The 21,496-nt window shown below is 43.4% G+C and overlaps 1 protein-coding gene across 1 annotated transcript in view; it reads right to left on the bottom strand.

Annotated features, from left to right (window-relative positions):
• stard13b (StAR related lipid transfer domain containing 13b) overlaps window positions 1-10,519 on the bottom strand; it is a 61,124-nt gene extending 50,605 nt beyond the window's left edge. The window contains exons 1-3 of the mRNA XM_063492964.1: window positions 10,425-10,519; window positions 4,888-5,031; window positions 3,587-3,736 (exon numbers count right to left, since the gene is read on the bottom strand). Coding sequence (XP_063349034.1) covers window positions 3,587-3,736; window positions 4,888-5,031; window positions 10,425-10,502 — 372 coding nt within the window. The 5' untranslated portion in view covers window positions 10,503-10,519. The remainder of the gene's footprint in view (window positions 1-3,586; window positions 3,737-4,887; window positions 5,032-10,424) is intronic.
• Window positions 10,520-21,496: the final 10,977 nt, after the last annotated feature.

Here is a 21,496-nt window from a genome sequence, read left to right as displayed (position 1 = left end):
GTGTCGCCTGTAGTTCAGTCTCCAGTGCCTCCAGTGTCGCCTGTAGTTCAGTCTCCAGTGCCTCCAGTGTCGCCTGTAGTTCAGTCTCCAGTGCCTCCAGTGTCGCCTGTAGTTCAGTCTCCAGTGCCTCCAGTGTCGCCTGTAGTTCAGTCTCCAGTGCCTCCAGTGTCGCCTGTAGTTCAGTCTCCAGTGCCTCCAGTGTCGCCTGTAGTTCAGTCTCCAGTGCCTCCAGTGTCGCCTGTAGTTCAGTCTCCAGTGCCTCCAGTGTCGCCTGTAGTTCAGTCTCCAGTGCCTCCAGTGTCGCCTGTAGTTCAGTCTCCAGTGCCTCCAGTGCCGCCTGTAGTCCAGTCTCCAGTGCCTCCAGTGCCGCCTGTAGTCCAGGCCCCAGGGCCACCAGGTTCACCCGTTCACTCCACGCAGGGAGGAAGTCTTACGTCTTCTCAGTGTACTTTTCAGGGTTTAGCCGCCGTTGGTACAGTTTGCCACTCCAGGGCTTCCCCAGAGGCTAGGTGTCAGGCCCCAGCTAATTCTGGACCCCTGCAGTTTAAGCAGCCCCCTGAGTACCACCTCATGTCAGCGTTGCCTGGGCGGAGCCAGTGCTCAGTGCATTGTCAGTCGCCACTGTGTCAGCTAGTGGCCTCCATGACTGCTGGCTTGGTCATGGCTTCTGCTGGAGGGTCCGAGGGACCGCTCCGGCCTTCGTCTCTAGTCTCCGCTGGAGGGTCCGAGGGACCGCCCCGGCTTTCGTCTCTAGTCTCCGCTGGAGGGTCCGAGGGACCGCCCCGGCCTTTGCCTCGTGTCTCCGCTGGAGGGTCCGAAGGACCGCTCCGGCCTTTGCCTCGTGTCTCTGCTGGAGGGTCCGAAGGACCGCTCCGGCCTTTGCCTCGTGTCTCCGCTGGAGGGTCCGAAGGACCGCTCCGGCCTTTGCCTCGTGTCTCCGCTGGAGGGTCCAAGGGATCCGTCCGGCCTTTGCTTCCTGTCGTCGCTGGAGGGTCCAAGGGATCCGTCCGGCCTTTGCTTCCTGTCGTCGCTGGAGGGTCCAAGGGATCCGTCCAGCCTGCAGCGCCTCCGTCTCCGGCGTCCACGCCGCCGCCAGCTGCAGCGCCTCCGTCTCCGGCGTCCACGCCGCTGCCAGCTGCAGCGCCTCCGTCTCCGGCTTCCACGCCAGCTGCAGCCTCTTCATTCACGCCAGCTGCAGCCTCTTCGTTCACGCCAGCTGCAGCGCCGCCGCCTCCGGCTTCCACGCCGCCGCCTGCAGCGCTTCCGTCTCCGGCTTCCACGCCAGCTGCAGCCTCACCGCCTCCGGCTTCCACGCCGCCGCCAGCTGCAGCCTCACCGCCTCCGGCTTCCACGCCGTCGCCGCCTGCAGCGTCTCCGGCTTCCACGCCGCCGCCAGCTGCAGCGCCTCCGTCTCCGGCTTCCACGCCGTCGCCTGCTGCAGCGCCTCCGTCTCCGGCTTCCACGCCGTCGCCTGCTGCAGCGCCTCCGTCTCCGGCTTCCACGCCGTCGTCAGCTGCAGCCTCATCATCCACGCCAGCTGCAGCCTCATCATCCACGCCAGCTGCAGCCTCATCATCCACGCCAGCTGCAGCCTCATCATCCACGCCAGCTGCAGCCTCATCATCCACGCCAGCTGCAGCCTCATCATCCACGCCAGCTGCAGCCTCATCATCCACGCCAGCTGCAGCGCCTCCGTCTCCGGCTTCCACGCCGTCGTCAGCTGCAGCGCCTCCGTCTCCGGCTTCCACGCCGTCGTCAGCTGCAGCGCCTCCGGCTTCCACGCCGTCGTCAGCTGCAGCGCCTCCGTCTCCGGCTTCCACGCCGTCGTCAGCTGCAGCGCCTCCGTCTCCGGCTTCCACGCCGTCGTCAGCTGCAGCGCCTCCGTCTCCGGCTTCCACGCCGTCGTCAGCTGCAGCGCCTCCGTCTCCGGCTTCCACGCCGTCGTCAGCTGCAGCGCCTCCGTCTCCGGCTTCCACGCCGTCGTCAGCTGCAGCGCCTCCGTCTCCGGCTTCCACGCCGTCGTCAGCTGCAGCGCCTCCGTCTCCGGCTTCCACGCCGTCGTCAGCTGCAGCCTCATCATCCACGCCGTCGTCTGGTCCAGCCTCCGTGTCCTCTTCCTCGTCTGGTCCAGCCTCCGTGTCCTCTTCCTCGTCTGGTCCAGCCTCCGTGTCCTCTTCCTCGTCTGGTCCAGCCTCCGTGTCCTCTTCCTCGTCTGGTCCAGCATCATCATCATCAGCTTCATCCGCGCCTGCAGCGTCAGCATCAGCTTCTTTGGCTTCCGCAGCTGCCACGCGGCTGCCCGGTCCGGCCTTGCCTGGTCCGGCCTCAGCCTCGCCTGGTCCTGCTGTGGCAACTCTGCTGTCAGAGCCGGCTCGACCTGCGCCTCCTCGCCTTTGTTGGCCGCTTTTCAAGCCTCCGAGTCGGCATCATGGCCGTCGAGGGCGGCCCCCTGAACTGTTTGCCCGGCGCCGCCGTTGCCGTGCGCACGGTCGGCCGCCTGAACTGCTTTCCCCTTGGCTCCTGTGTTGCCGGCCCCCGGGCCGGCCCCCTGAACTGTGCCCACGTCGCCGCCGCTGCCGTCCTCACGGCCGACCCCCTGAACTGTGCCCACGTCGCCGCCGCTGCCGTCCTCACGGCCGACCCCCTGAACTGTCTGGGCTCCGGTGCTGTCGGCCCCCTGGCCGTCCCCCTGAACTGTGTCCACGTTGCCGTCCTCACGGCCGGCCCCCTGAGGTGTTCTGATTTGGACTGTTTTCTTGAGCGCTGGTGTGTTTCTTTTCTTTTGGTTTTGGGACTCGTGTTTTGTTTTTTGCTGTCTAGTGCACCTGTTTTGTTTTGCTCCGAGCCCTCCGTCCTGGACCCCCGCCGCCCGCCCTGGTCGGGTTTTCTGTTTTTCGGGCGGTTTTGTTTTTCTTGTTGGGCTGTCTGGGGCCAGCCTTCGAGGGGGGGGTACTGTCATGATCCTGGGTCCTTTTGACCCAGCGTTTTGTGTTTTTTCTATTGTGATTTTGGTTCTGTTCTTCCTCTGTTTAGTGTTTATTCAGTTCTGCCCATGTGTTCCTGTGTTTAGTCCGCGTTTCTTAGTCTGTGTCTTTGCTTGTGTAGTTCCTGTTTTATTGTGAAGGTCTGTGTCTGATGTCAGTGTGTTCTGTTTACGTTTTCCCCTGTCTCGTCAGTCCTGATTTCTCCCAGCTGTGTCTCCCTTCTGTTGTCCATTCCCTGATTACTTCCCTGTGTATATTAGCCCTGTGTTTGCCCCTGCTCAGTGTCGCGTCGTACCCTCGACTAGCTGTGTGTTTTGCCTCTGTGTTTCCAGTGTTTTGGTCTCCAGCTCCAGTTTAGTATTTCTGTTCTAGTGTTTTAGTTCTCTAGGGTTTTTGTTTGCTTTTTGGTGAGTTTAGTTAATTCAAGGTTTTTTCCCAGCAATAAAGCTGCGCTTTAAGTTGAACCCCCGTGTCTGAGTCCTGCATTTTGGATCCACCTCTCCTGCCTGCCTGCCACACAGCCAACCATGACAGTAAGCTCTTATTGGCTTAGAGAAACTGACTGATCCCTGCGGGAAGCTGAGGTTCTTGGAAGAACTTACCGTCTTCTTAGTTCTTGCTCTGGTTCCCATTGAGGAGCTGCGAGGTGTAGAAGACCAGTCTCTGTTCTGGCATTCTTCTCTTTCTGTTCTATGGAGAACTTGGTCGTTCAGGGTTCGGTTTAACGTGGACTTTGGAAGCGCACCACCCCACTGCAACAACATCACAACAGCAAACTGTCAACAACACTGTTTGGTCAAACAGAAAAGGACAGGATGGGCTCAACAGTGGCCAGGGGAAAAGAAAACAAGAGGCTGAGGTCGGCGTCTGGGGAAGTGAAATCTCCACTCTCAAATCAGCTTGACAGAAGCACACAAAGGAGCCTGTATTTGTGCATCTTCCTTTGAGAAGACAGAGAGTATGACCTTGTCAAATGTCCCGGTGAAGATGTCTTGTCTTCTTGCCCAGTTGCCTGTCATTAGTTAAAGCAAGTAATAGTGAATGCCTGGGATGGTTATGCAGATGCCTGTGAGGCATGTAAGCCTCTCTCAGCCATTCCTAATGGACCAAATCATACAAACTCCCTTCCAACACAACAGCTCTTCTGTGTAGTGCATACATATGGAGCCCAAAAGAGCACTTTTGTTCATGAATGCAAACTCTTGTGGGATATTCCATGAAACACGCCACCATGAGAAGGGCCCTTTTTAGAAAACAGTGGTATGGTCGCAGTTGTAATGGCAAAAGTACAATAGCAGTCTGTTCCTGCTGCACCACTCTGACCAGGCTAAAGCACTGTAGATTCCAGTATCACATCTAAGAGCCGCAGACCTAGATGATTACACAGACTAAGAGCCACACAGATACTTCGAGACAGCGTGACAAAGCCCATAGTGTCACAGACTTTATTACCATATCTCACAAGCCTTGCAGCATACTATATCTCCCTCCACATACTGGGTTTATGGGTTATTCCTGCCTTATTTGAGAGCTTGTCTATATCCTCACCTAATGTGCAGCTCTTTAAATAAATGGACCAGGACATAAAAAATTGAACACCTGTTACTTACAGGTCCAAATAATCCACTGGGATTTTCTCAGAGAGCAAACTAAATTGATTTAGGAAAGTTTAAAAAGTGTGACCAAGTATGCGGCATGCGCTTCACAGGAATGCAGACATACCACACCAAAGTGGCCGTAACACTTCACATATCATAAGGTACTGAAGGTGGAAGTGCTGCACCCCGCGTGCTGCTTTATAACACATTCAGTGAGACGTACTATTAATTCTGTACGAGTATCAAAATACAAAACTCATTGCTAATTATAGCTATGATATCAAGCTGTGCGAACAGACACCAACCTTTTTCTTGCGGGTGGTGCAGGGTGTGTCTGAGGGGGACGAACTTGCACTCAGAGCCTCCTCTATGTCCAGATTAAGTTGGTCTAGTTTCCTCATTAGCTGACTTATTGACTCCGACCAGGGTGACTGGACCTGTGGAGACTCCTGTGGGTAATCAAGCACTCAGATAAGAGTCAACAAGCAAACAATGCCATTATATAGTATTCGGCCAAAAATTGAGTCTATACAGGGACACTTTTTAGTACTGTCTAATTAAAACTATCAAGGGGTGTTTTATTCTGCAAAAAAATGGGCATTTTAAATTGTCACTTTTATTATCTTAATTACTGCTGATGTATTATAATAGACTTTTCACAGTTTTCAGAAAACATCTGTATCTTATTTTTTGCAAGTTTTAACTGTCAAATAAATCACATCATCAAAATCAAAAGTCGTCATCAAAACTGCAATGGAAGTAATCCAATTGAGGGTGACTGGTTAGTCAAATTTGACACATGCAAGCTTCCAGGTAACATCTGTCAATTTACCACATCCCCATAGGCTCAAAAAGTTACAGACAAACCCCCAAAATGTTCTTGTAAATTGCAGATGCTAGATCAGAGGTCTGCCTTGCTGCCATGCATGCATGAAATGTGATATCCTCAGGGTGAAAGAGCAGACGAGGAGGTTCCAGACATGTGTGCCATACAGAGCATGATGGAATACCCCGCACTGGCTTTCACCACTCCCCAGACACACAGTGCGTATATAAATAGACCATCCTTACACAGACAGGAGCTGTGTCAGCCTTCTGGAGGTCCATCTTCATTAATCAGCTGGATACACTTCAGTCACCAAAGCATAAATTATCATTGCTGTTTTGTAATCTGAGCAGAATGTCAGCCTGACAGAAAGGAGAGATATCACTGTGTTTTCCTTGTGTAGCCCTGGGGAAGATCAAATCCAACAGCACCCACGTGTACCTTTTTCAAGAACCTGAGTATGAAAGCATGGGTTTTCTGGAGGATTTATCATAGTAGTAACAGTTTTAATGGAGCTCCTCCAGGTATAACATACACTGCAGAGTAAGTATGTTAAAATTGTATTCCAGGACAAAGAGCTGGACATTTAGTAAACAGAAGTTTGAGCTCAGATCAGCAAAGGTTCACTTGTGGTTTATCCAGTAGAGCTTCTGTGTTCATGTTTTTGGATGAGGTAGATGCACCAAGGCCATTCTGAATCTTTATCTATGACGTCTCCAAGTTTGCACGGAGTTAAAACTTTGTCATCTCAATTCCTTCCCAGCTACTTTGTTGCTTAAATGTGGATTTTTGAGTAAAAACAAAAGATAAGAGTGTGTAACAATCGTGACTCCAGGCTTTTAAACGTTTCCTCGGAATCCCAGATAGTTACAAAAAGTAATGCCTGTGTGTTTCTTTTTATCAGTGAATGTTGATCGACTCCAATTTCCTGTTAAACTCAGAGGCAGTGATCATCAACCACCTCCGTAAAACCATTAGGTAATTTCCTAGAATTTTAACTAAAACCCATGCCTGAGCCTTCTGCAATCAAGTCATTTTCTCCAACATTAGAGCTTACTTTGAATGAATGCTCTGTTGGGGAGTTCCTGACAATGCCTTGGAAAAGTGTACCTTTCTAGTCATAAGGTCGTTATTTTCAAATATTTGGAAAGAAAAAAGGAAAATCTAATGAAAAGTCAGAATAAATACAAGCTATCCCATCTACCTTAGAGTAACTTTCTCACTAATAAATACCTCCATTTCAGAGGAAGAAACTCAAACAATCCTTGGTCACATGGGGCTCTACAAATGTTGTGACATTGAGGCAAGTAATAATAACACTAATAGCAGTAGGAGTAATATTTGTACTAATAGTAATATCCCTTTTTACTGTTTTTAATATCAACAGCTTTCTTAAAGCTGTAAATCATTCTCAATGTAGCAAAACATTTAAATAATTATATAAACTTATTTTGCATTCTTTCTAAAATTTGATGAGCTGGAGGAGACACCAGGCACACTTTTCAGCCTGCTGACCAGCCATGGTCAGCTGACTGACCCAGCACTGGGAGAAAGTGCTTCCTTTCACTCAATCCCAGAGGAATGACCTAAATCTGGCCAATCCCCTGCTGACCTCTAAGGCCTGAAGGGTCCTGAGGGGTCACCAAAGAGGAAAAAATAAAAGCTTCCTTTCTCTGCTAGGTCTGCTTTTCAAGACTGATCAGGGAATGTAAAAGGATTGACATTGGATCAGAATGTTTAGACAGCCCAATCCTCTCTGTCTGCTTAACAAATAAAAGGAATTTTCACTTATTGTGAACAGAAACCAGACGGCACAAACTCTGCCCTGTGGTGGATAAACTTGTGGCCACTGCTAATAAGTGAAATGATGATAACGATGAATCTGTGTCTGAGCTTTTTTGATTTTACATGCAAGCTTTATTAGGATATTCAAAAGAATACACACTTATTCCCAAAAAAGAATCCTCCTACACGCTCAGTGTTTTTGTTTCGGCTTCTGTTTGTGTCTGTCTGAGGTATTCTGCAGATTGAAAACAAGATATTTTCCTGTTTGTGTTTATGAAAAACAGTCATGGAGGGAAAAAGTTGTTAATATATTGAAAATTCATGTATTTAGATAAAGTTGTGCTTTAAATAAATTTATAATAAATCTCTTACAGGCTCTGAAATAGCTTTTTAGGCTTAAGGCATCTTAACATTAGGCATATCAATAACATATGAAAGGACTGTATGTTCAAACTGACAAGTTTCTGTCTCTTATCACTTGTACTAACCTTTAATATAATCATGGTTTCTGTTATTTCAGAGTGTGTGACTTGATAAATGAGTATTTATGAGGCTCTCAAAATACACGTCACACTGAAATTAAAGCTCAGTTCAGTGTTAAGTTATGTAAGGATGGTGATATAAGATTAGTAATGGTTTGCACAGTAAAAATATACTGATTCAAAAAATGTTCTGTGAACTTAGTAAAACATCAAATCAAATGGGACATCAGCGCACATTTGTCCAACAAAGTTAAAACAGAGACTGACCAGACTGTTATGAAGTCAGGATAGAGAGACTATTTGCTTAAAGATCTGGAATGAAGCCCCAATACAGCACTGAGCACTGCTCAGTGCATGTTTGTCTGGCTATTTGAACTCTTTTGATCAAGAGTCAAAAAGCTGAAATAGTAATTTTAAAGATACTGGTGATAAATTCTAGACCAAATGACTGAAAATACTGAAGGAACGGAAGCTGAAGATCTTGTGAGGTAATTAACCCTGGGTATCAGACAAACACAAACGCAAGAGCCAGATGCCTCATTCTGGAATAAGCTTGAGCCAAATCTGTAACACACTCACACTGCCTCTTTTCAGTGACATCCCCACAAGGTGCTGCTCAGGAATGTGGGCACTTCTACTTGGAATGAGACAAATTCCAGTGAGGACTTGACAGTCAAGTGAGACACTACCCTTGATTCATCTCGTCATGCCTTTACCCTCAATCCTGCCCTGGCAATTGTGTGAAGCCTCTACACCATAGCAACTGCGCTGGTATGAGTCAATCCTTTAGATAAATGCATCAATACTATCATCCGGGGACAACAAGATGTGAGCTGACTATAACTTTATCAGCGCAAATTGGCCACATTGTAAACCCCAACATACTGGCTTTGACATGGAAATGAGGAGTTAAGTGTGTGAGCTCTGGGCTGGCTGCCTAGTCTACGCCACCCACAGAGAGTGCCAGAGATCACCATGGAGGTATCCAAATGTAGCAGCCGGTCATGCGAAAGGGCAACGGCTACCTGGCTGCTTGGAGGAATAAATTACATTCCTACTACCCTGTGCTGCAAAAATACCCCATGAACACAGCCACAGCCATATCTGTAGAGCTGGAAAGATAGTTTAAGAAGTGCATGATTCTTTTACTTACACTTGAGCTAAATGAGTTGAAGTAAAGGGGGAGTTGTGAAGATACCACAGAGTGTTAACTTTATGCAAATGGTGCCCTCATATGGTTCATGTTAACTACTGCAACTGTGTGCTATTTCAGAAATAATCTTTCACATCCAGAGACTTTAAAGAAAGATATGCACACTACTACAGTCAAAACCAACTTGACTGTGCAGCTCTGGTCTTCTGCAATTATGTATTTGAATTATTCAATCAGAGGTCTGGAGCCAACCCAGAAAAGGGAATAAAACCAGACAGGATGAGGCTGAGAGATGAAGCAAATAACAATAACTTCAAGATAAGTAATAAATTAGTTAACTAATTTATATTGCTACACTGAAGTTTTCTACTTTTTATTTTACTTTATTTACTTATGTATTCATTTATTGATATATTTTCCATAGCCCTACTGGCTCCCCCTTCTAATAACACACTATGAAACTCAAGCTCGCTCACAGAAACGTAAAGTTATCCACACACTAGTTCCTTAAAACTTCACAAACAACTTTTACATGCCTTGCCTTGCTTACAGTAACCCTCACATAACAGTCTGCCATAAGATAACACGGTTTGTCGTGTGACAGCACAAGAAACATTTGTTGCCGTCCTTTAATAATATTTACAACAGACTCCCTGGATTCCCTGCATTCCTCAACTCTTCTCCAAAACAACCTATTCAGGGCAGAGTATCATTCTGCACATAAAGCTGGCATTACGACATCTTCCCCAACCAACAGACAGAGAAGTCGACATGCACTTTACTCTGCCCTGCTCACATATGCACTATTATGTGCAGACTGTTCAAAAAACATGACAGCTATGTGCAATTGGATACGATCTCCTCAGCTGTAGCAGAACACATATTTAATGGATTATAAGACGAATGTGCATATAAGATTTTAAAAGGGCAATAAAGATTAGTGATTGCCTTAGACAAAGATGAGGCAGAAAGCTCAGTAATGGACAGCTAAGTTCGGTGCCAATATGGCCTACTGAAATGTTGCTGCCTTCTGATGGAGTGCAAGGAAACAGAACTGCAAACAGCTTTGTACATCAGTACCAATGTGGAGTCTATGTACTCCCACACACTTGTAGCAACTCTGTTTTATCTCTCAGTGTCAACCTTTCCTTTTCTAAAGAAAACAGAGAAATCATGAATTCAGACACTGAACTGTACCTATGTTATCAGTATATCCATTTACCTCTTCTTAAGATATCATGCTCTAAAACACTTTATTTTATTTGCCTCCAAGAAATCTTGTGTGAATTTATGACAGAATTCACCAGTTTTAGCACACGTGGGAAAACATTTCACATGTGCTAAATTCAAGTGCAGGGTCTTCTTACATTATGTCTTGTATTGAGATATTTCATATGTTAAATATAAGCAGCATTTAGTGATGAATCTACTGTTGTAGATTTCCACTTCATTACCAGTTTCTTTTCTGTTGCTCAGTAAGCAGATATTTTATTTGTGAAGTTGTGCATCTAAAAATAACTTCTATTTTCATGGCAAGGGGTTATTAATTGATTAATACTAAAATTGAAGGGCAAAAGAGAATATTTTAAAGCATACCTTCTCACTGCTGGTTTCCCCCTCTGCTTCATAACCACAGCTTCTCAGTGTGTGATCATTTCCTGCTTGTGAGCTCATGCAAAGTTTCTTTTTCTCTTTCTCTTTGCCTGCGTTCCTCTGTCTATGATGGACAAGGAGATCTCGACCGTGAGGTAGCTCTGGGAACACATCGTCATCGTCGTCGTCGTCATTGTCGCCGTCATGATGACCATCATCGTCCTCCTGCTCACCCTCCTGTGATGAGCCTCCATCGTCAGAGCTCTCATTTACAAAAGCATAGCCGTTGCCTGTCGGAGGGCAGGTGTAGTCTGAGAAGGTAATGGAGCTCTGTTTGTGTTTCACAATGTGTGGCAAATCCAGGACTCTCAAGCCACATTCGGGAATAGCTGCAGGGACCTCAGTGGCAGGAATGAAGTTCCGATTAAGTGCGACTGGGTCAAAGTTTTTGCGGTCTATTTTCAAATATTCACAGGTAAAATCCAGCATCTCATCAGGATGATTCTGAACAGCTTTGCTTGACTGGTCTTCTGATTCAGGAGGAGGAGGTGAAAAGTTACCACAGCAGTTCTGATTAGTCCTGAGTGAAATACGTTTCGATTCAAGAAGCTGAGCTGAGTTCAGAGATGCTTCCCTAGGGATGACTGACTTTTCTTCAGTCTCCAGAAAGCACACAGTCTTCTGAACAGCACAAACAAAAGCCTTTTCATTTGTGGTTATATCCCCACTTCGCTCTAAGAGTGAGCTTTGGGCTTTAGAACAAAAATCATCTCCTCTGTGCTCCAGTGAGTCATTAGTTGAGATAGCAGCATATTCTCCAGATGAGTCTTTTGTGAAAAAGGTCACTTTGTGCAATCCTAAAACTGTCCAAGACTGATGATTCTCCAAATTCACCTCCGATGTGACCTCCATTTTTGTTGTATTTTATAGTATTTCATAATTCAAAGCATAAATCCACAAGTACTTGAGCTTGATATATCGGACGGCCATTTTTCATGCAAGACTCTCAAACTGTGAAGCAAATGAACCTGAAACAAACAGACAGATCATTTGTAATTCATGTGAAAAAGAACAAGAAGATCACAGATCACAGTGCACGTAAAACGAGATGATACATACTTCTTAGCGTGTTTCCGTATGTCTCTGTGTCCTGTAATTACCACAGCCTCACTATACCCTATACATGTGTAATATAAAGCCTCTAAATCTAGCTTTGAACGGCTCTGAGTACATGCCATCCAGCCAAGAGCGTGGAGTGAAACTAAACTCAACATCTGGCTCATGCTGGGCTGTTCAAGTCTGGATCTGTTTCACACCCAATAGTGGTGACATCACTGCACAGAGGAATCTGACTGCTCTTCCACAGTTGGTGATTTATTACGCACTCCACCATTCATCAGGGCAGAGGATGTCCGTGGATGTCACCCCTTCATTAAGCCCTTCTTTAAAACGCACCTTGGACAAGCCCGAGACATTCAAAGTGTACCCGGAAAAACAAACAATTTCCTTATTTTGCCACCAAACAAGTTTGTCATCTGTTTACGTCAAATGACATTTTTTCAGATGATCCAGGACGATTCCTAAATAAACATAACCTACAGGAGACCTGCTGTTTCTAATCAGCATGTTTTAAAAGCAAAACAAGTCACAGTGTTAATGCAAGCCCAAACGTTTATCAAGATCATCATTTAGGTACGTGTATTTACGTGTATTTTGAAAGTTAATTTGTGTAATTTAGCCCATGTAGGCCGGTGCTGTTTCTGTGAGAAATCAGCAGTTGGCAACGCCTTTACATGGCCTTGAGACACTTGACAAACAGTCATACACAAACACACATGCACACGAACTTTGGAAAACAAGCAGATAAGGCATTCTCAGACAAGGACAAATCCTAACTGGAAAGACAATGCTAGACATATGCATTTGCAAAGCCATAAGCAGTGTTATATAATAGTTTACAAAACTCTGTATAGGGTCTGCAGTACAACCTGTCCCTACATGGTGAATGTGAAGTGTACAGAGGATTAGGGTGCCTTTCAAGGAAATGCTCGTTTTTTCTTTTCTTTTTTTTTTTTTAAAAAAAGAGTATTTCCTTGAAAAGAAGGTCTCATTATCCTCAGATGAATGCTGGGCTGATTTAAATGAAGAGAAGAAGTCACAGAGTGAAAACAGACTAAGTGTCTTCACTGACATGGCAAGACTATCTAGAAAAGTGAAAAGAGTCTTGGGGGATTATTAAGGCGATAAGAAACAGGTCCTGAATAGTTCAACATACTTAGAAACAACATACAGCGTAACACACAAACTCAGCTAAGCATTATTAGCAAAGACAGAAATTAACAGTTATCGTGGTTCCTTCACTCATAAGCACATGGAAGGTGACTCTTACCTGCTGAGTAGAAAAGAGTTGTCTGTGTTTCCTAAACAATGTCACTGAAATCATGGCAAGACAGAAACAGCAAGCCTGGTTCCTGTAAAAACAGAGAGAGAGAGAGTTGGACAGCCCCTCACAGCGGCACACATGTTCACATAGACTTCTTCTGGCAAGCCTGCCATCACCCCCTCCTCCTCCTCCTTATGCTTTTCTCTGGGATGGGGGGGCAGCAGGACTGATCAGCTTCCACAACTACGACTCAGAATATGCATATGAGCAGGGAGAATGTGTACTTGCTGGGAGGTGAAAGGGGAGGAGAAAGGAGATGGAGGTGGGTGTGCAGAGTAAAGGGACCAACAGTAGTTGATAGTATAAAATAACAACGTGAAATGGTTTCAAGACCTCAAAAACAACCTCTGGGGAACGCCTGAGTTCACTGGCTGAATCGTCTGTGTTCAGCTTTGAAACACTGCGATGAGAAAGAATGCTTTCAAGTCATTCACCCTGGGAATCAGGCTGGAGCAGGTAATCACAGATTAAGATGATATCTTTGTGAGAAGATTGAAACGGAAGATTCAGATGCTGAAAAGGAAGCATGCTTCCTCAAGTTTTCATTTACAAGCAAACACTGACTGTTTGGTTTACATGGATACCACATCGTACTAATTTGCGTAATATTCACATTATAAAACATAAATACATTATACTTAATGGCACCTTTGGGAAATACCTAATAACTGACTTACATTATTGATATTATTCCATGTATAGAAAATATTTTTTTAATGTCTGTTCAAAGAAAGTCCCAATAGGTCTCCATATTTATTAAGTGATGTAGATTTATTTTATTTTCTTTCATACTGCTTCTGGAAGAAATTTGAAGTAAAATTATGCTTGATTTTATAAGTTTATAACAATTGTCTCTTTTATTTGATTTTCAGGAATAATATGTGAAACCACTTCTACAGAAATAAAAAGCATTTGGACTCAAACTGACCTCTGGCCTGAGGGGAGAAAATGCTTCCCTCATTCATAAAATACTTTGCATTCAGCCTGTGGCTGTCATCTTCCCTCGGCAGTGTTGAGAGCTTCCTCCTGCTCTTTATTCCTCTTTTCCCAATTGTCTTCAGCCTGCTTCCTGCACCGTTCACAGTTTGAGTTAGGTGTGTATTTTACGCTTGAACAATCCATAGGTCAGTGTTAAGTGACTTAACAAGCAAGTTAAAAAGATTCCTCTAAAAATTTTCAGGTAAATAAACTGGACTGCAAATGAATGCAAAAGCTTCCAAAAACTGTAAGACTTACTATACCATACTATACTATACTATACTATATAGTATATACTATTACTATAAACAAGGCCTGTCTTTTCTGTACTGACTCTTATAGTGCATTTTTTTTTCTTAATCATATAACCCATATGTACGTACAGCAGCAGAAATGTTTCCATGTATATTTAGGAATACTTAACACAGCAGTTGTTGAATATGTATTCAAATCTGCTTTTTGACCTTTAAGATAGGATATATGAGTGCAGAGTTTTCATGTTCATGATCTTTTGTTCAGTCATGACATTCCTGATGTCCTTGACGTGTTTATCTGTTTATATTTCCTCTACTGTCTGAATGCTTACGTGGAAAGGTTACAGGAGGCACACAAGAGCTTTGGTGTTTGAACATTATCATAAAAGGGAAGTAGTATAGCCCACTAAATCTCTCTATGAAAAGTCTTAAAGCTTGTTTGGTAACAATAGGTTAAAACAACAAAAGCTTATTTCTAGGTCACATGTGGTTGTCGAGTTAATTCATAAAAATGACATTTTTTGATATTTTTGTCTTGGTTGAGTACATACAGCTGAAACAGACAAGTGTAACTATGAAGCGACCGGCAGAATATGCGCTATCTATCCAGGAAAGAATAAGTAAGATGAACGGGGAAGGCCCGTCAGAGCAGGTGAACAGTCCAAGGCTAGTAGAAGAGAGAACAGTCAGATAGATCTCACAAGCTAACCTAGAATGAAAGTCAGAATCAGGATCCCAAACAGGAGAGAGGAAACAAAAGGGAGCATATCTTTGTATATTTACAGTAGTCACTTTACACTGGTCTAACACACATCTAGCAGCTACACCCACCTGGCCATTCATCTCTCAGTCAAAATGGTCATGCTTTTTAAAAAAGCATGCATAACTTAAAAAACAAACAAACAAACAAACAAAATGAGTATGTTTTTTTTTTTAAAGTTCCTCTATTGGACTGAAATCAGGTGGCTGTGGAGAGCAGTCACCAGTGAACTCCTTGTCATATTGAAGAAACCAGTTTGAAATGATTTGAGCTTTGTGACGTGCTGTGTTATCCCGCTGGAAGTAGCCATCAGAAGATGGTCACACTGTGGTTTTAAAGGGATTGGCAATAATCAGGTAGGCTGTGGTGTTTAAATGATGCTCATTTGGCACTGAGGTGCCAAGAAAATATCTCCCACACCATTACAGCAGCAGAAGCCTAAACTGCTGATACAAGGCAGGATGGATCCAAGCTTTCATGTTGGTTGCAAACAATTCTGATCCTACCATCTGGATGTCAAGGCAGAACTCCAATTCTTTTAGGCAATTTATGACTTTAGCCAGTGAAAATTCATTTAATTTGACTAGGCTTTTAAATTCAAAGAATCATTGCACTTGAGTGATTTTATACTAACAAGTCCAAGAAGTCATGTTTTGGGCCCGTGTAGCCATTGGAGTTTCTTTTTTCTTCATTCTAGTGGTTCCAGAAACATTCAACTGTTTAGTACCAAAGCTAAGCGCAACTTTTGAACCCACAATCATACGCAGAGCTTGTTAAAATGGAAACAAGACAAGGCTTCCCACTGCAGATCACTGCTATGACAACTATGTCAAGACAGGTCTGGGGAGGGATGTGTCAGGCTTGCAAAGCAAACTATTCGAGATGGCAGGAATTCCACCAAGGCAGCAGGCGGAGGCGTTCCGTGCCAAACCCTCCAGAAAGAAGCAAATGTGAGTGAAAAAGGATATTACTGATACTTCTGGCAGATTTACAGAGCAATCAGAGAGACAGATTACCAATCTGTTCATCACTCACTTCAGCTGGATGTTTAAGAGACTGAAACTGGAGGAGTTCATGATCACTCCATTTTTCTGTTCTCTCTTTTCGAAACATTACAGTTTGACAAATCTAAGGTTATGGAAGATCTTTCTGGGGTAAAGATTTGCCTTTGAGTTCACGCAGCCATGTGAAAAAACTGTCAAAAGAGTCATCCAAACCCCACAGTGCTAAATTATATCCATTTATATCCATTTATATTTACTAAATATAAACTCCAACTAAATATCCTTTACATCCTGTACATGGGTGTTTGAATGATCTATTTTTTACTCTCAAATTTTCATGATCATTTTAGAACTAATTAAATGTAGTTATTTCTACTTTTTGGAGTTAACATGAAATATATAGTGAACTGTTTATGGACCACAGGTACAAACATCACCTGTAATTATATTTTCACACGTAACAATGATATACACGTAGTGATGTCAAGACATTGAGAGATTTATGACTTGTGAGGATGATTTACACTGTATGAGGTGAAACACATTCACCTGCTGTCTCGTCTCTCCCTCTTCTTCTTATCAGAGATATCAACATGGCTGTCAAGATGAGACAGACACTCTGAAGACGCTGTGATCTTCACATTGTATAGTGAGATTAAAGTGAGGCAAAGAAAATGGAGCCAGCTGTGTTGTTGAAACATGTGGCTGTATGGTGGTAGGTTTGCCTGCCAGCAATGAAATGTCCTATTGCTACACAGAGCAAGAGACAGAAAACACTAACAGTGTCAGTATGGAAAATTAATAATTTATCTGCTTCTGCAACACTGATAACATAAAGCATTGCTTATGTTGTTGTATGCATTTTATGCAACACGAACTGTACGGAGCTGTGGCAACAGACGGATACAATATAAAACGCAAACATCATTAGAAAACATTCCAGCGATACCACAGTCTGACTCAATATCTCTGCTGCTTTCTGACTCCCCTACAGATTCACAGCATACCAAAGAACATGGGCAGATGTTCTGCATTATCACATGAAGCTACACTTTAGGTCTACCCCGTAAAAGCTGTGCAGAGATAATTAGGAGCCCAGTTTTCAGACTGTTTTTCCCCCCCTCCTGATCAGATTTGAATTATAGCCTCTAAAGACTGATAAAAGCATGGGGGTGTGCTCACTATTTGACTGGGAATATATTCACAGTAGTGTTAATGGCACATTTTATCCTGAATTGATCTAAGAAAAACTAAGATGTGGATAACTGTCAGATAATTTTTTAAAATACCAGCAATAAAAAAAGCAAATCACAAGAGCTACAGGGAACAAATTGGATAATTATAGAAATCAAACGTAATAACCATTTTAGAGGAGAAATTTATGTTTTCACTAAGCAGGTGAGAACATGCATGATGAAGCCTGACGGTGAGGGTTTAACTTTAATGTGCACGCGAACAGCTTACCAACTTCTCTGGGGATGAGTATCCTTTTATTACAATAAAAACTCATATTTCATCAGTAGTGTTGCAGTTTACATGTTTGCTTTGCAATCAAAATAGCATTGACTCAGTCCTAAGAGAAGACATAAATCCAACTGGAGTTGTGTTAGGAAAGGCATCCACCATTAAAAAAAAAAAGAAAAAAAAAAGAAAATCTGCCAACTCAAATATGCAAATAAGGGAGCTGCTGAAAGTAGCTCTCATATTTCATCAGTCTTTTGGAGTTCATTAAAAAATAAAAAGGGCAACATCAGCAGATCCCGGATCTTAAAGCCACCCCTCTGACATAAAACACACTCTCTTGAATGAGTTAGAACAGCTGTTCTTGAAATGCCCCCATGAGGGCCATCAGTGTGTGATAGCAGATGTTATCTTGGTTTGTTAATTGCTTAAGCTTTTTTTTGCTGATAAAACAGCAACAGAGATTATTCTATTCTAATTATCTATCTTAAAATATTGTTAAATATTCAGATTTAGTGACCAGTAGATTGTTGTATTGATCAAATCTTTTCCACTTAAGTTGAAAAGCTGAGACTTCAAAACCAAGAGCTTTTCCACTCGCACCTCAACTGTAACCCCAATGGCAAATATTTGTGTGTCTATATTTTTGGCTATGCTCCATTTCATGAAGTCTTGGCTCATTGGCTCACGCATAACAGCTTTGACAACACATATGGGCAACATGCTTAACAAAGGAGAGCCACACAGAAAGAGTTAGTCAGGGTAACAGCTGTAAGGACATTCCCAAACAATGAGCGATGCCAGGGAATACTGAGAAGATAATGAACGGAAAAATGTAAACACTGGGTGAAACGACAGAAAATTATACCACAGCCCAAACACAGGATGCCTCACCTGGATGTATGTGATTATAGGGACACAGAACTGGATGAGGAGTCAGTCCATTATACTTTTCGTGTGACCAGAGGATTGCCTCGGAGGGAACGAGCAACAGGCCGTCAATATCATACAGAAACAGCAGCTACAAATTAATTCAATCCAATAACCACTCCTGCTCACCTGCTGCAACATGCTCTACAAGCGCTCGCAATCTACCAACGAATTCTTTCCGCTCGGAGTCGAGGGGTGGAGGGTGCGCACAGAGGGGTTTGTGGGCTTGATGTTGTGATTGTTGTGTAATTGACAGGTATGTTCAAATCCAGTGTCTGATGCAAACATTGCACCACACACTCCCCTACTGGGGTTAGACAACTAGCACGTTTGCTGCTTCCAGGAACATGAAAATACATGCCAAGATGACAGGGCTATTTGGAGATGACAGGGTTATTCATTTGGTTAAAAACACATTGCGTGCAGAATAAAATTGATCATGCATTTGTGTATAATAAATGTTATTCGGGGGACGTTTTTTGTTTTGTTTTGTTTTTTTAGTTGAAAAAACCAACTTTGTTTTCCAAGCAATGAACCAATTGTAACTTATGCCACGATGAGGAAGAAAAGCTTTCTTACTTAAGTCAACCTGCTCTTATTTTGCCTGATGAGAGAAAGAGAAAAAACAGATCAAAGGCCAGCAGTTGTCATCTTCTTTCTTTGTTGCTGCTGGCAATGAGATGCAGGAGCTGCAAGCCTTGAAAACAGCTGCCCTGAAGCAGACTGCAGCTCACAGCTGCGTGTCAACTCTGCTTTCTGCTTCACTTGTGAAAAATACTGCAGAACTACATAAGGGTGTTTTCACACTTTAACATTTGATCTAAGTCATGGATATCATACTTCACAATGTGGTTCTCATTTTCTCTCACTCTCTCTCTCGCTGTATGACAGGTTTCAACCCCTCGACCCTGGTAAACCTGAACATGATAGTGGGGATGGATGGATGGATTTTCAAAGTAATACACTGCAGTATTTGATGCATCAGTCTTCTTGGTCTTCAGCAATCATGAACTTGCTTTAGAATTAAAATAAATCACAGTAAATATCAAGTTTGCAGTATTTTAACATGTTTTTTAAATGTAATTTATGTTTTATTGCCTGTTGCTCCACTTTGCATGATTACAGTGCCCAACAAAAAAAGTATATACCTGAAAATGAAAAAGAATTAAAAAATCAAATGAGAAAATTCTTTATTTATCCTGATTCTAGTTGCTTAAATATGATTATTTACTGTTTTCTTAGTCCTCCTTACAGTAAACTGAATATTTGGACTGTTAGCCCTCATCCTAATGACACACAACAAATACCAAATAATGTTTATTAATTTAAGCAGCAATTACATATCAGAGAAGCTAAAAACAATTGCATGTTGTGTAAAATGAAAACATATACTCAATCCATCCATTCCTCCATCACCAGTTAACCTAACATGGATCTCCCTGGACTGAGGGAGGAATTCGAAGTGCCCGGAGAAAACCCACACAGGTACAGGCAGAACATGCAAACTCGATACTGAAAAGCTCCAGCTGCTCAAAATATATGCTTTTCTTTACAAATTGCAGCTTTCATCTCAGTCCACATTAATAATTGAAAGCAGTCTCTTTCCCAGTGTCTGCTAGAGTGCCTCTGCTTCCTGAGAGTGAGCAATACTTTAAATTAGGACCCGAGGCCATTATGAACTCATTAAAACTGTATAGGTGAAACTGGGTGCTTCTGACTGGGCTCCCCCCAGTACTCCAGTACAACACACAAAAAGCTCTAAATAAAATAGAAACACATAAAAATAAATCTTCAGGATCAAAGTGACCATGAAAATAATAAAAAACTGAAAATCCCAGAATTCTACTCATTCTGCACCTCACAGCAAATAGAAAGTTCAGCAAATACGCCAGTAGATTTTTGATACTGTAGGGAAATTAATAGAAATCACTGGTTACCTGGAACACTCATGCGGCACGTGTACAAGTGATTTGTCATAAAAGACTGAGCACATGGTCTTTACAATGACGAGATGAAATTTAGTAAAACACCGAAGCAAAAGCAAAAGAGAAAATCCACCATGATAAATTAATATAACCTTTATCGCCAGCACAATCCCTCTGTCAAGATATATCGGAGTCTTTCAATTAAGAACAGCCAACTTCATCTCTCTCTATTCGAAATGTCTGTTAACCGGAATGAAGTCAGTGATTGATTTTACCTCTCTAATCTCCTCTCTCTATTATGAAGAGATTTCCCCTCTGCACCTGAGGCCAGCATGCTCGCCTTATTTCTTATCTACCAGTGAGTACAGTAGCCACTCTCAGGGGGCTGTGCTAACCCCAATCAGCCAGACAATTCTCTCTCTCTAACACACACACATATTCATGAAGAGCCAGCAGTCTGCCAGACGGTGCCCTGAGCTGCCTGCAAGCAATGTAAGACAGACAGCCAGAGAGGTAAAACCAGACACAAAAGCAGCTCAAATCCACGACAGTACAGTGACAAGAACACTGTAGTATTTTTTTTAGCTAAATTATCACATTTTACATCTATAGAAAGAAAGAAATCTGCTGATATTTGTAATACTTTACTTGCCACAGAGCCCTTCTGCAGCTTTTAACTGGAACATGTGGGAGTGAAGACAATAAATCTCTCAGGCTCTGACATGATTTTGCTGTGACACCATAAATGATCCTCTCTCACTATGATTAACCACCTCAGTTCACAGCGTGCTGACATGGAGCTGACAGTGATGGGAACAAAGGAGGACACAGGACGATTGCCTAAAGATGGTCAGGGTACAGATAAACATCGGAGAGGAAGTGGAAACAAAACAATTACCCCTGCCGTTATATGGAAATATAGTAGAAAGGAGGAGCAGTGTGTGGGTAGAAAACAAAAAACTTATGTTTGACCATGACATAAAGGTTTGTATGTTAAAAAACAGGATATAACAGACTCACGTTTTTGTTTAGTTTTTTCTTCAGATGGCATTCACAGTCAGCCACATAAAGAATGTGTATTCAGCTTTGGCTAAGCCAATCCATCTGTTTTCTGACCCTAACTCAGGAATCTGAGCAGCTTACTTCAGCGGATGCTGCTCACTGGATGACGACTAAACTACAACATCAGGAGAACAAGATGTGGATTTGAGCCAGATGTAGTAACATCATGGTTCCCTCAACAACAAACAAAAAACTCGTTTTCACATGGCTTTGAATGGCCTGCAATACTGACCTTTACTCATATGAACCCTTAAGCTA

This window comes from Pelmatolapia mariae, linkage group LG14, assembly GCF_036321145.2.
Source record: "Pelmatolapia mariae isolate MD_Pm_ZW linkage group LG14, Pm_UMD_F_2, whole genome shotgun sequence".
Classification (NCBI taxonomy): domain Eukaryota; kingdom Metazoa; phylum Chordata; class Actinopteri; order Cichliformes; family Cichlidae; genus Pelmatolapia; species Pelmatolapia mariae.
Note: the sequence above shows the minus strand (reverse complement) of the source record. Positions and strands in the feature narration are given on the sequence as shown.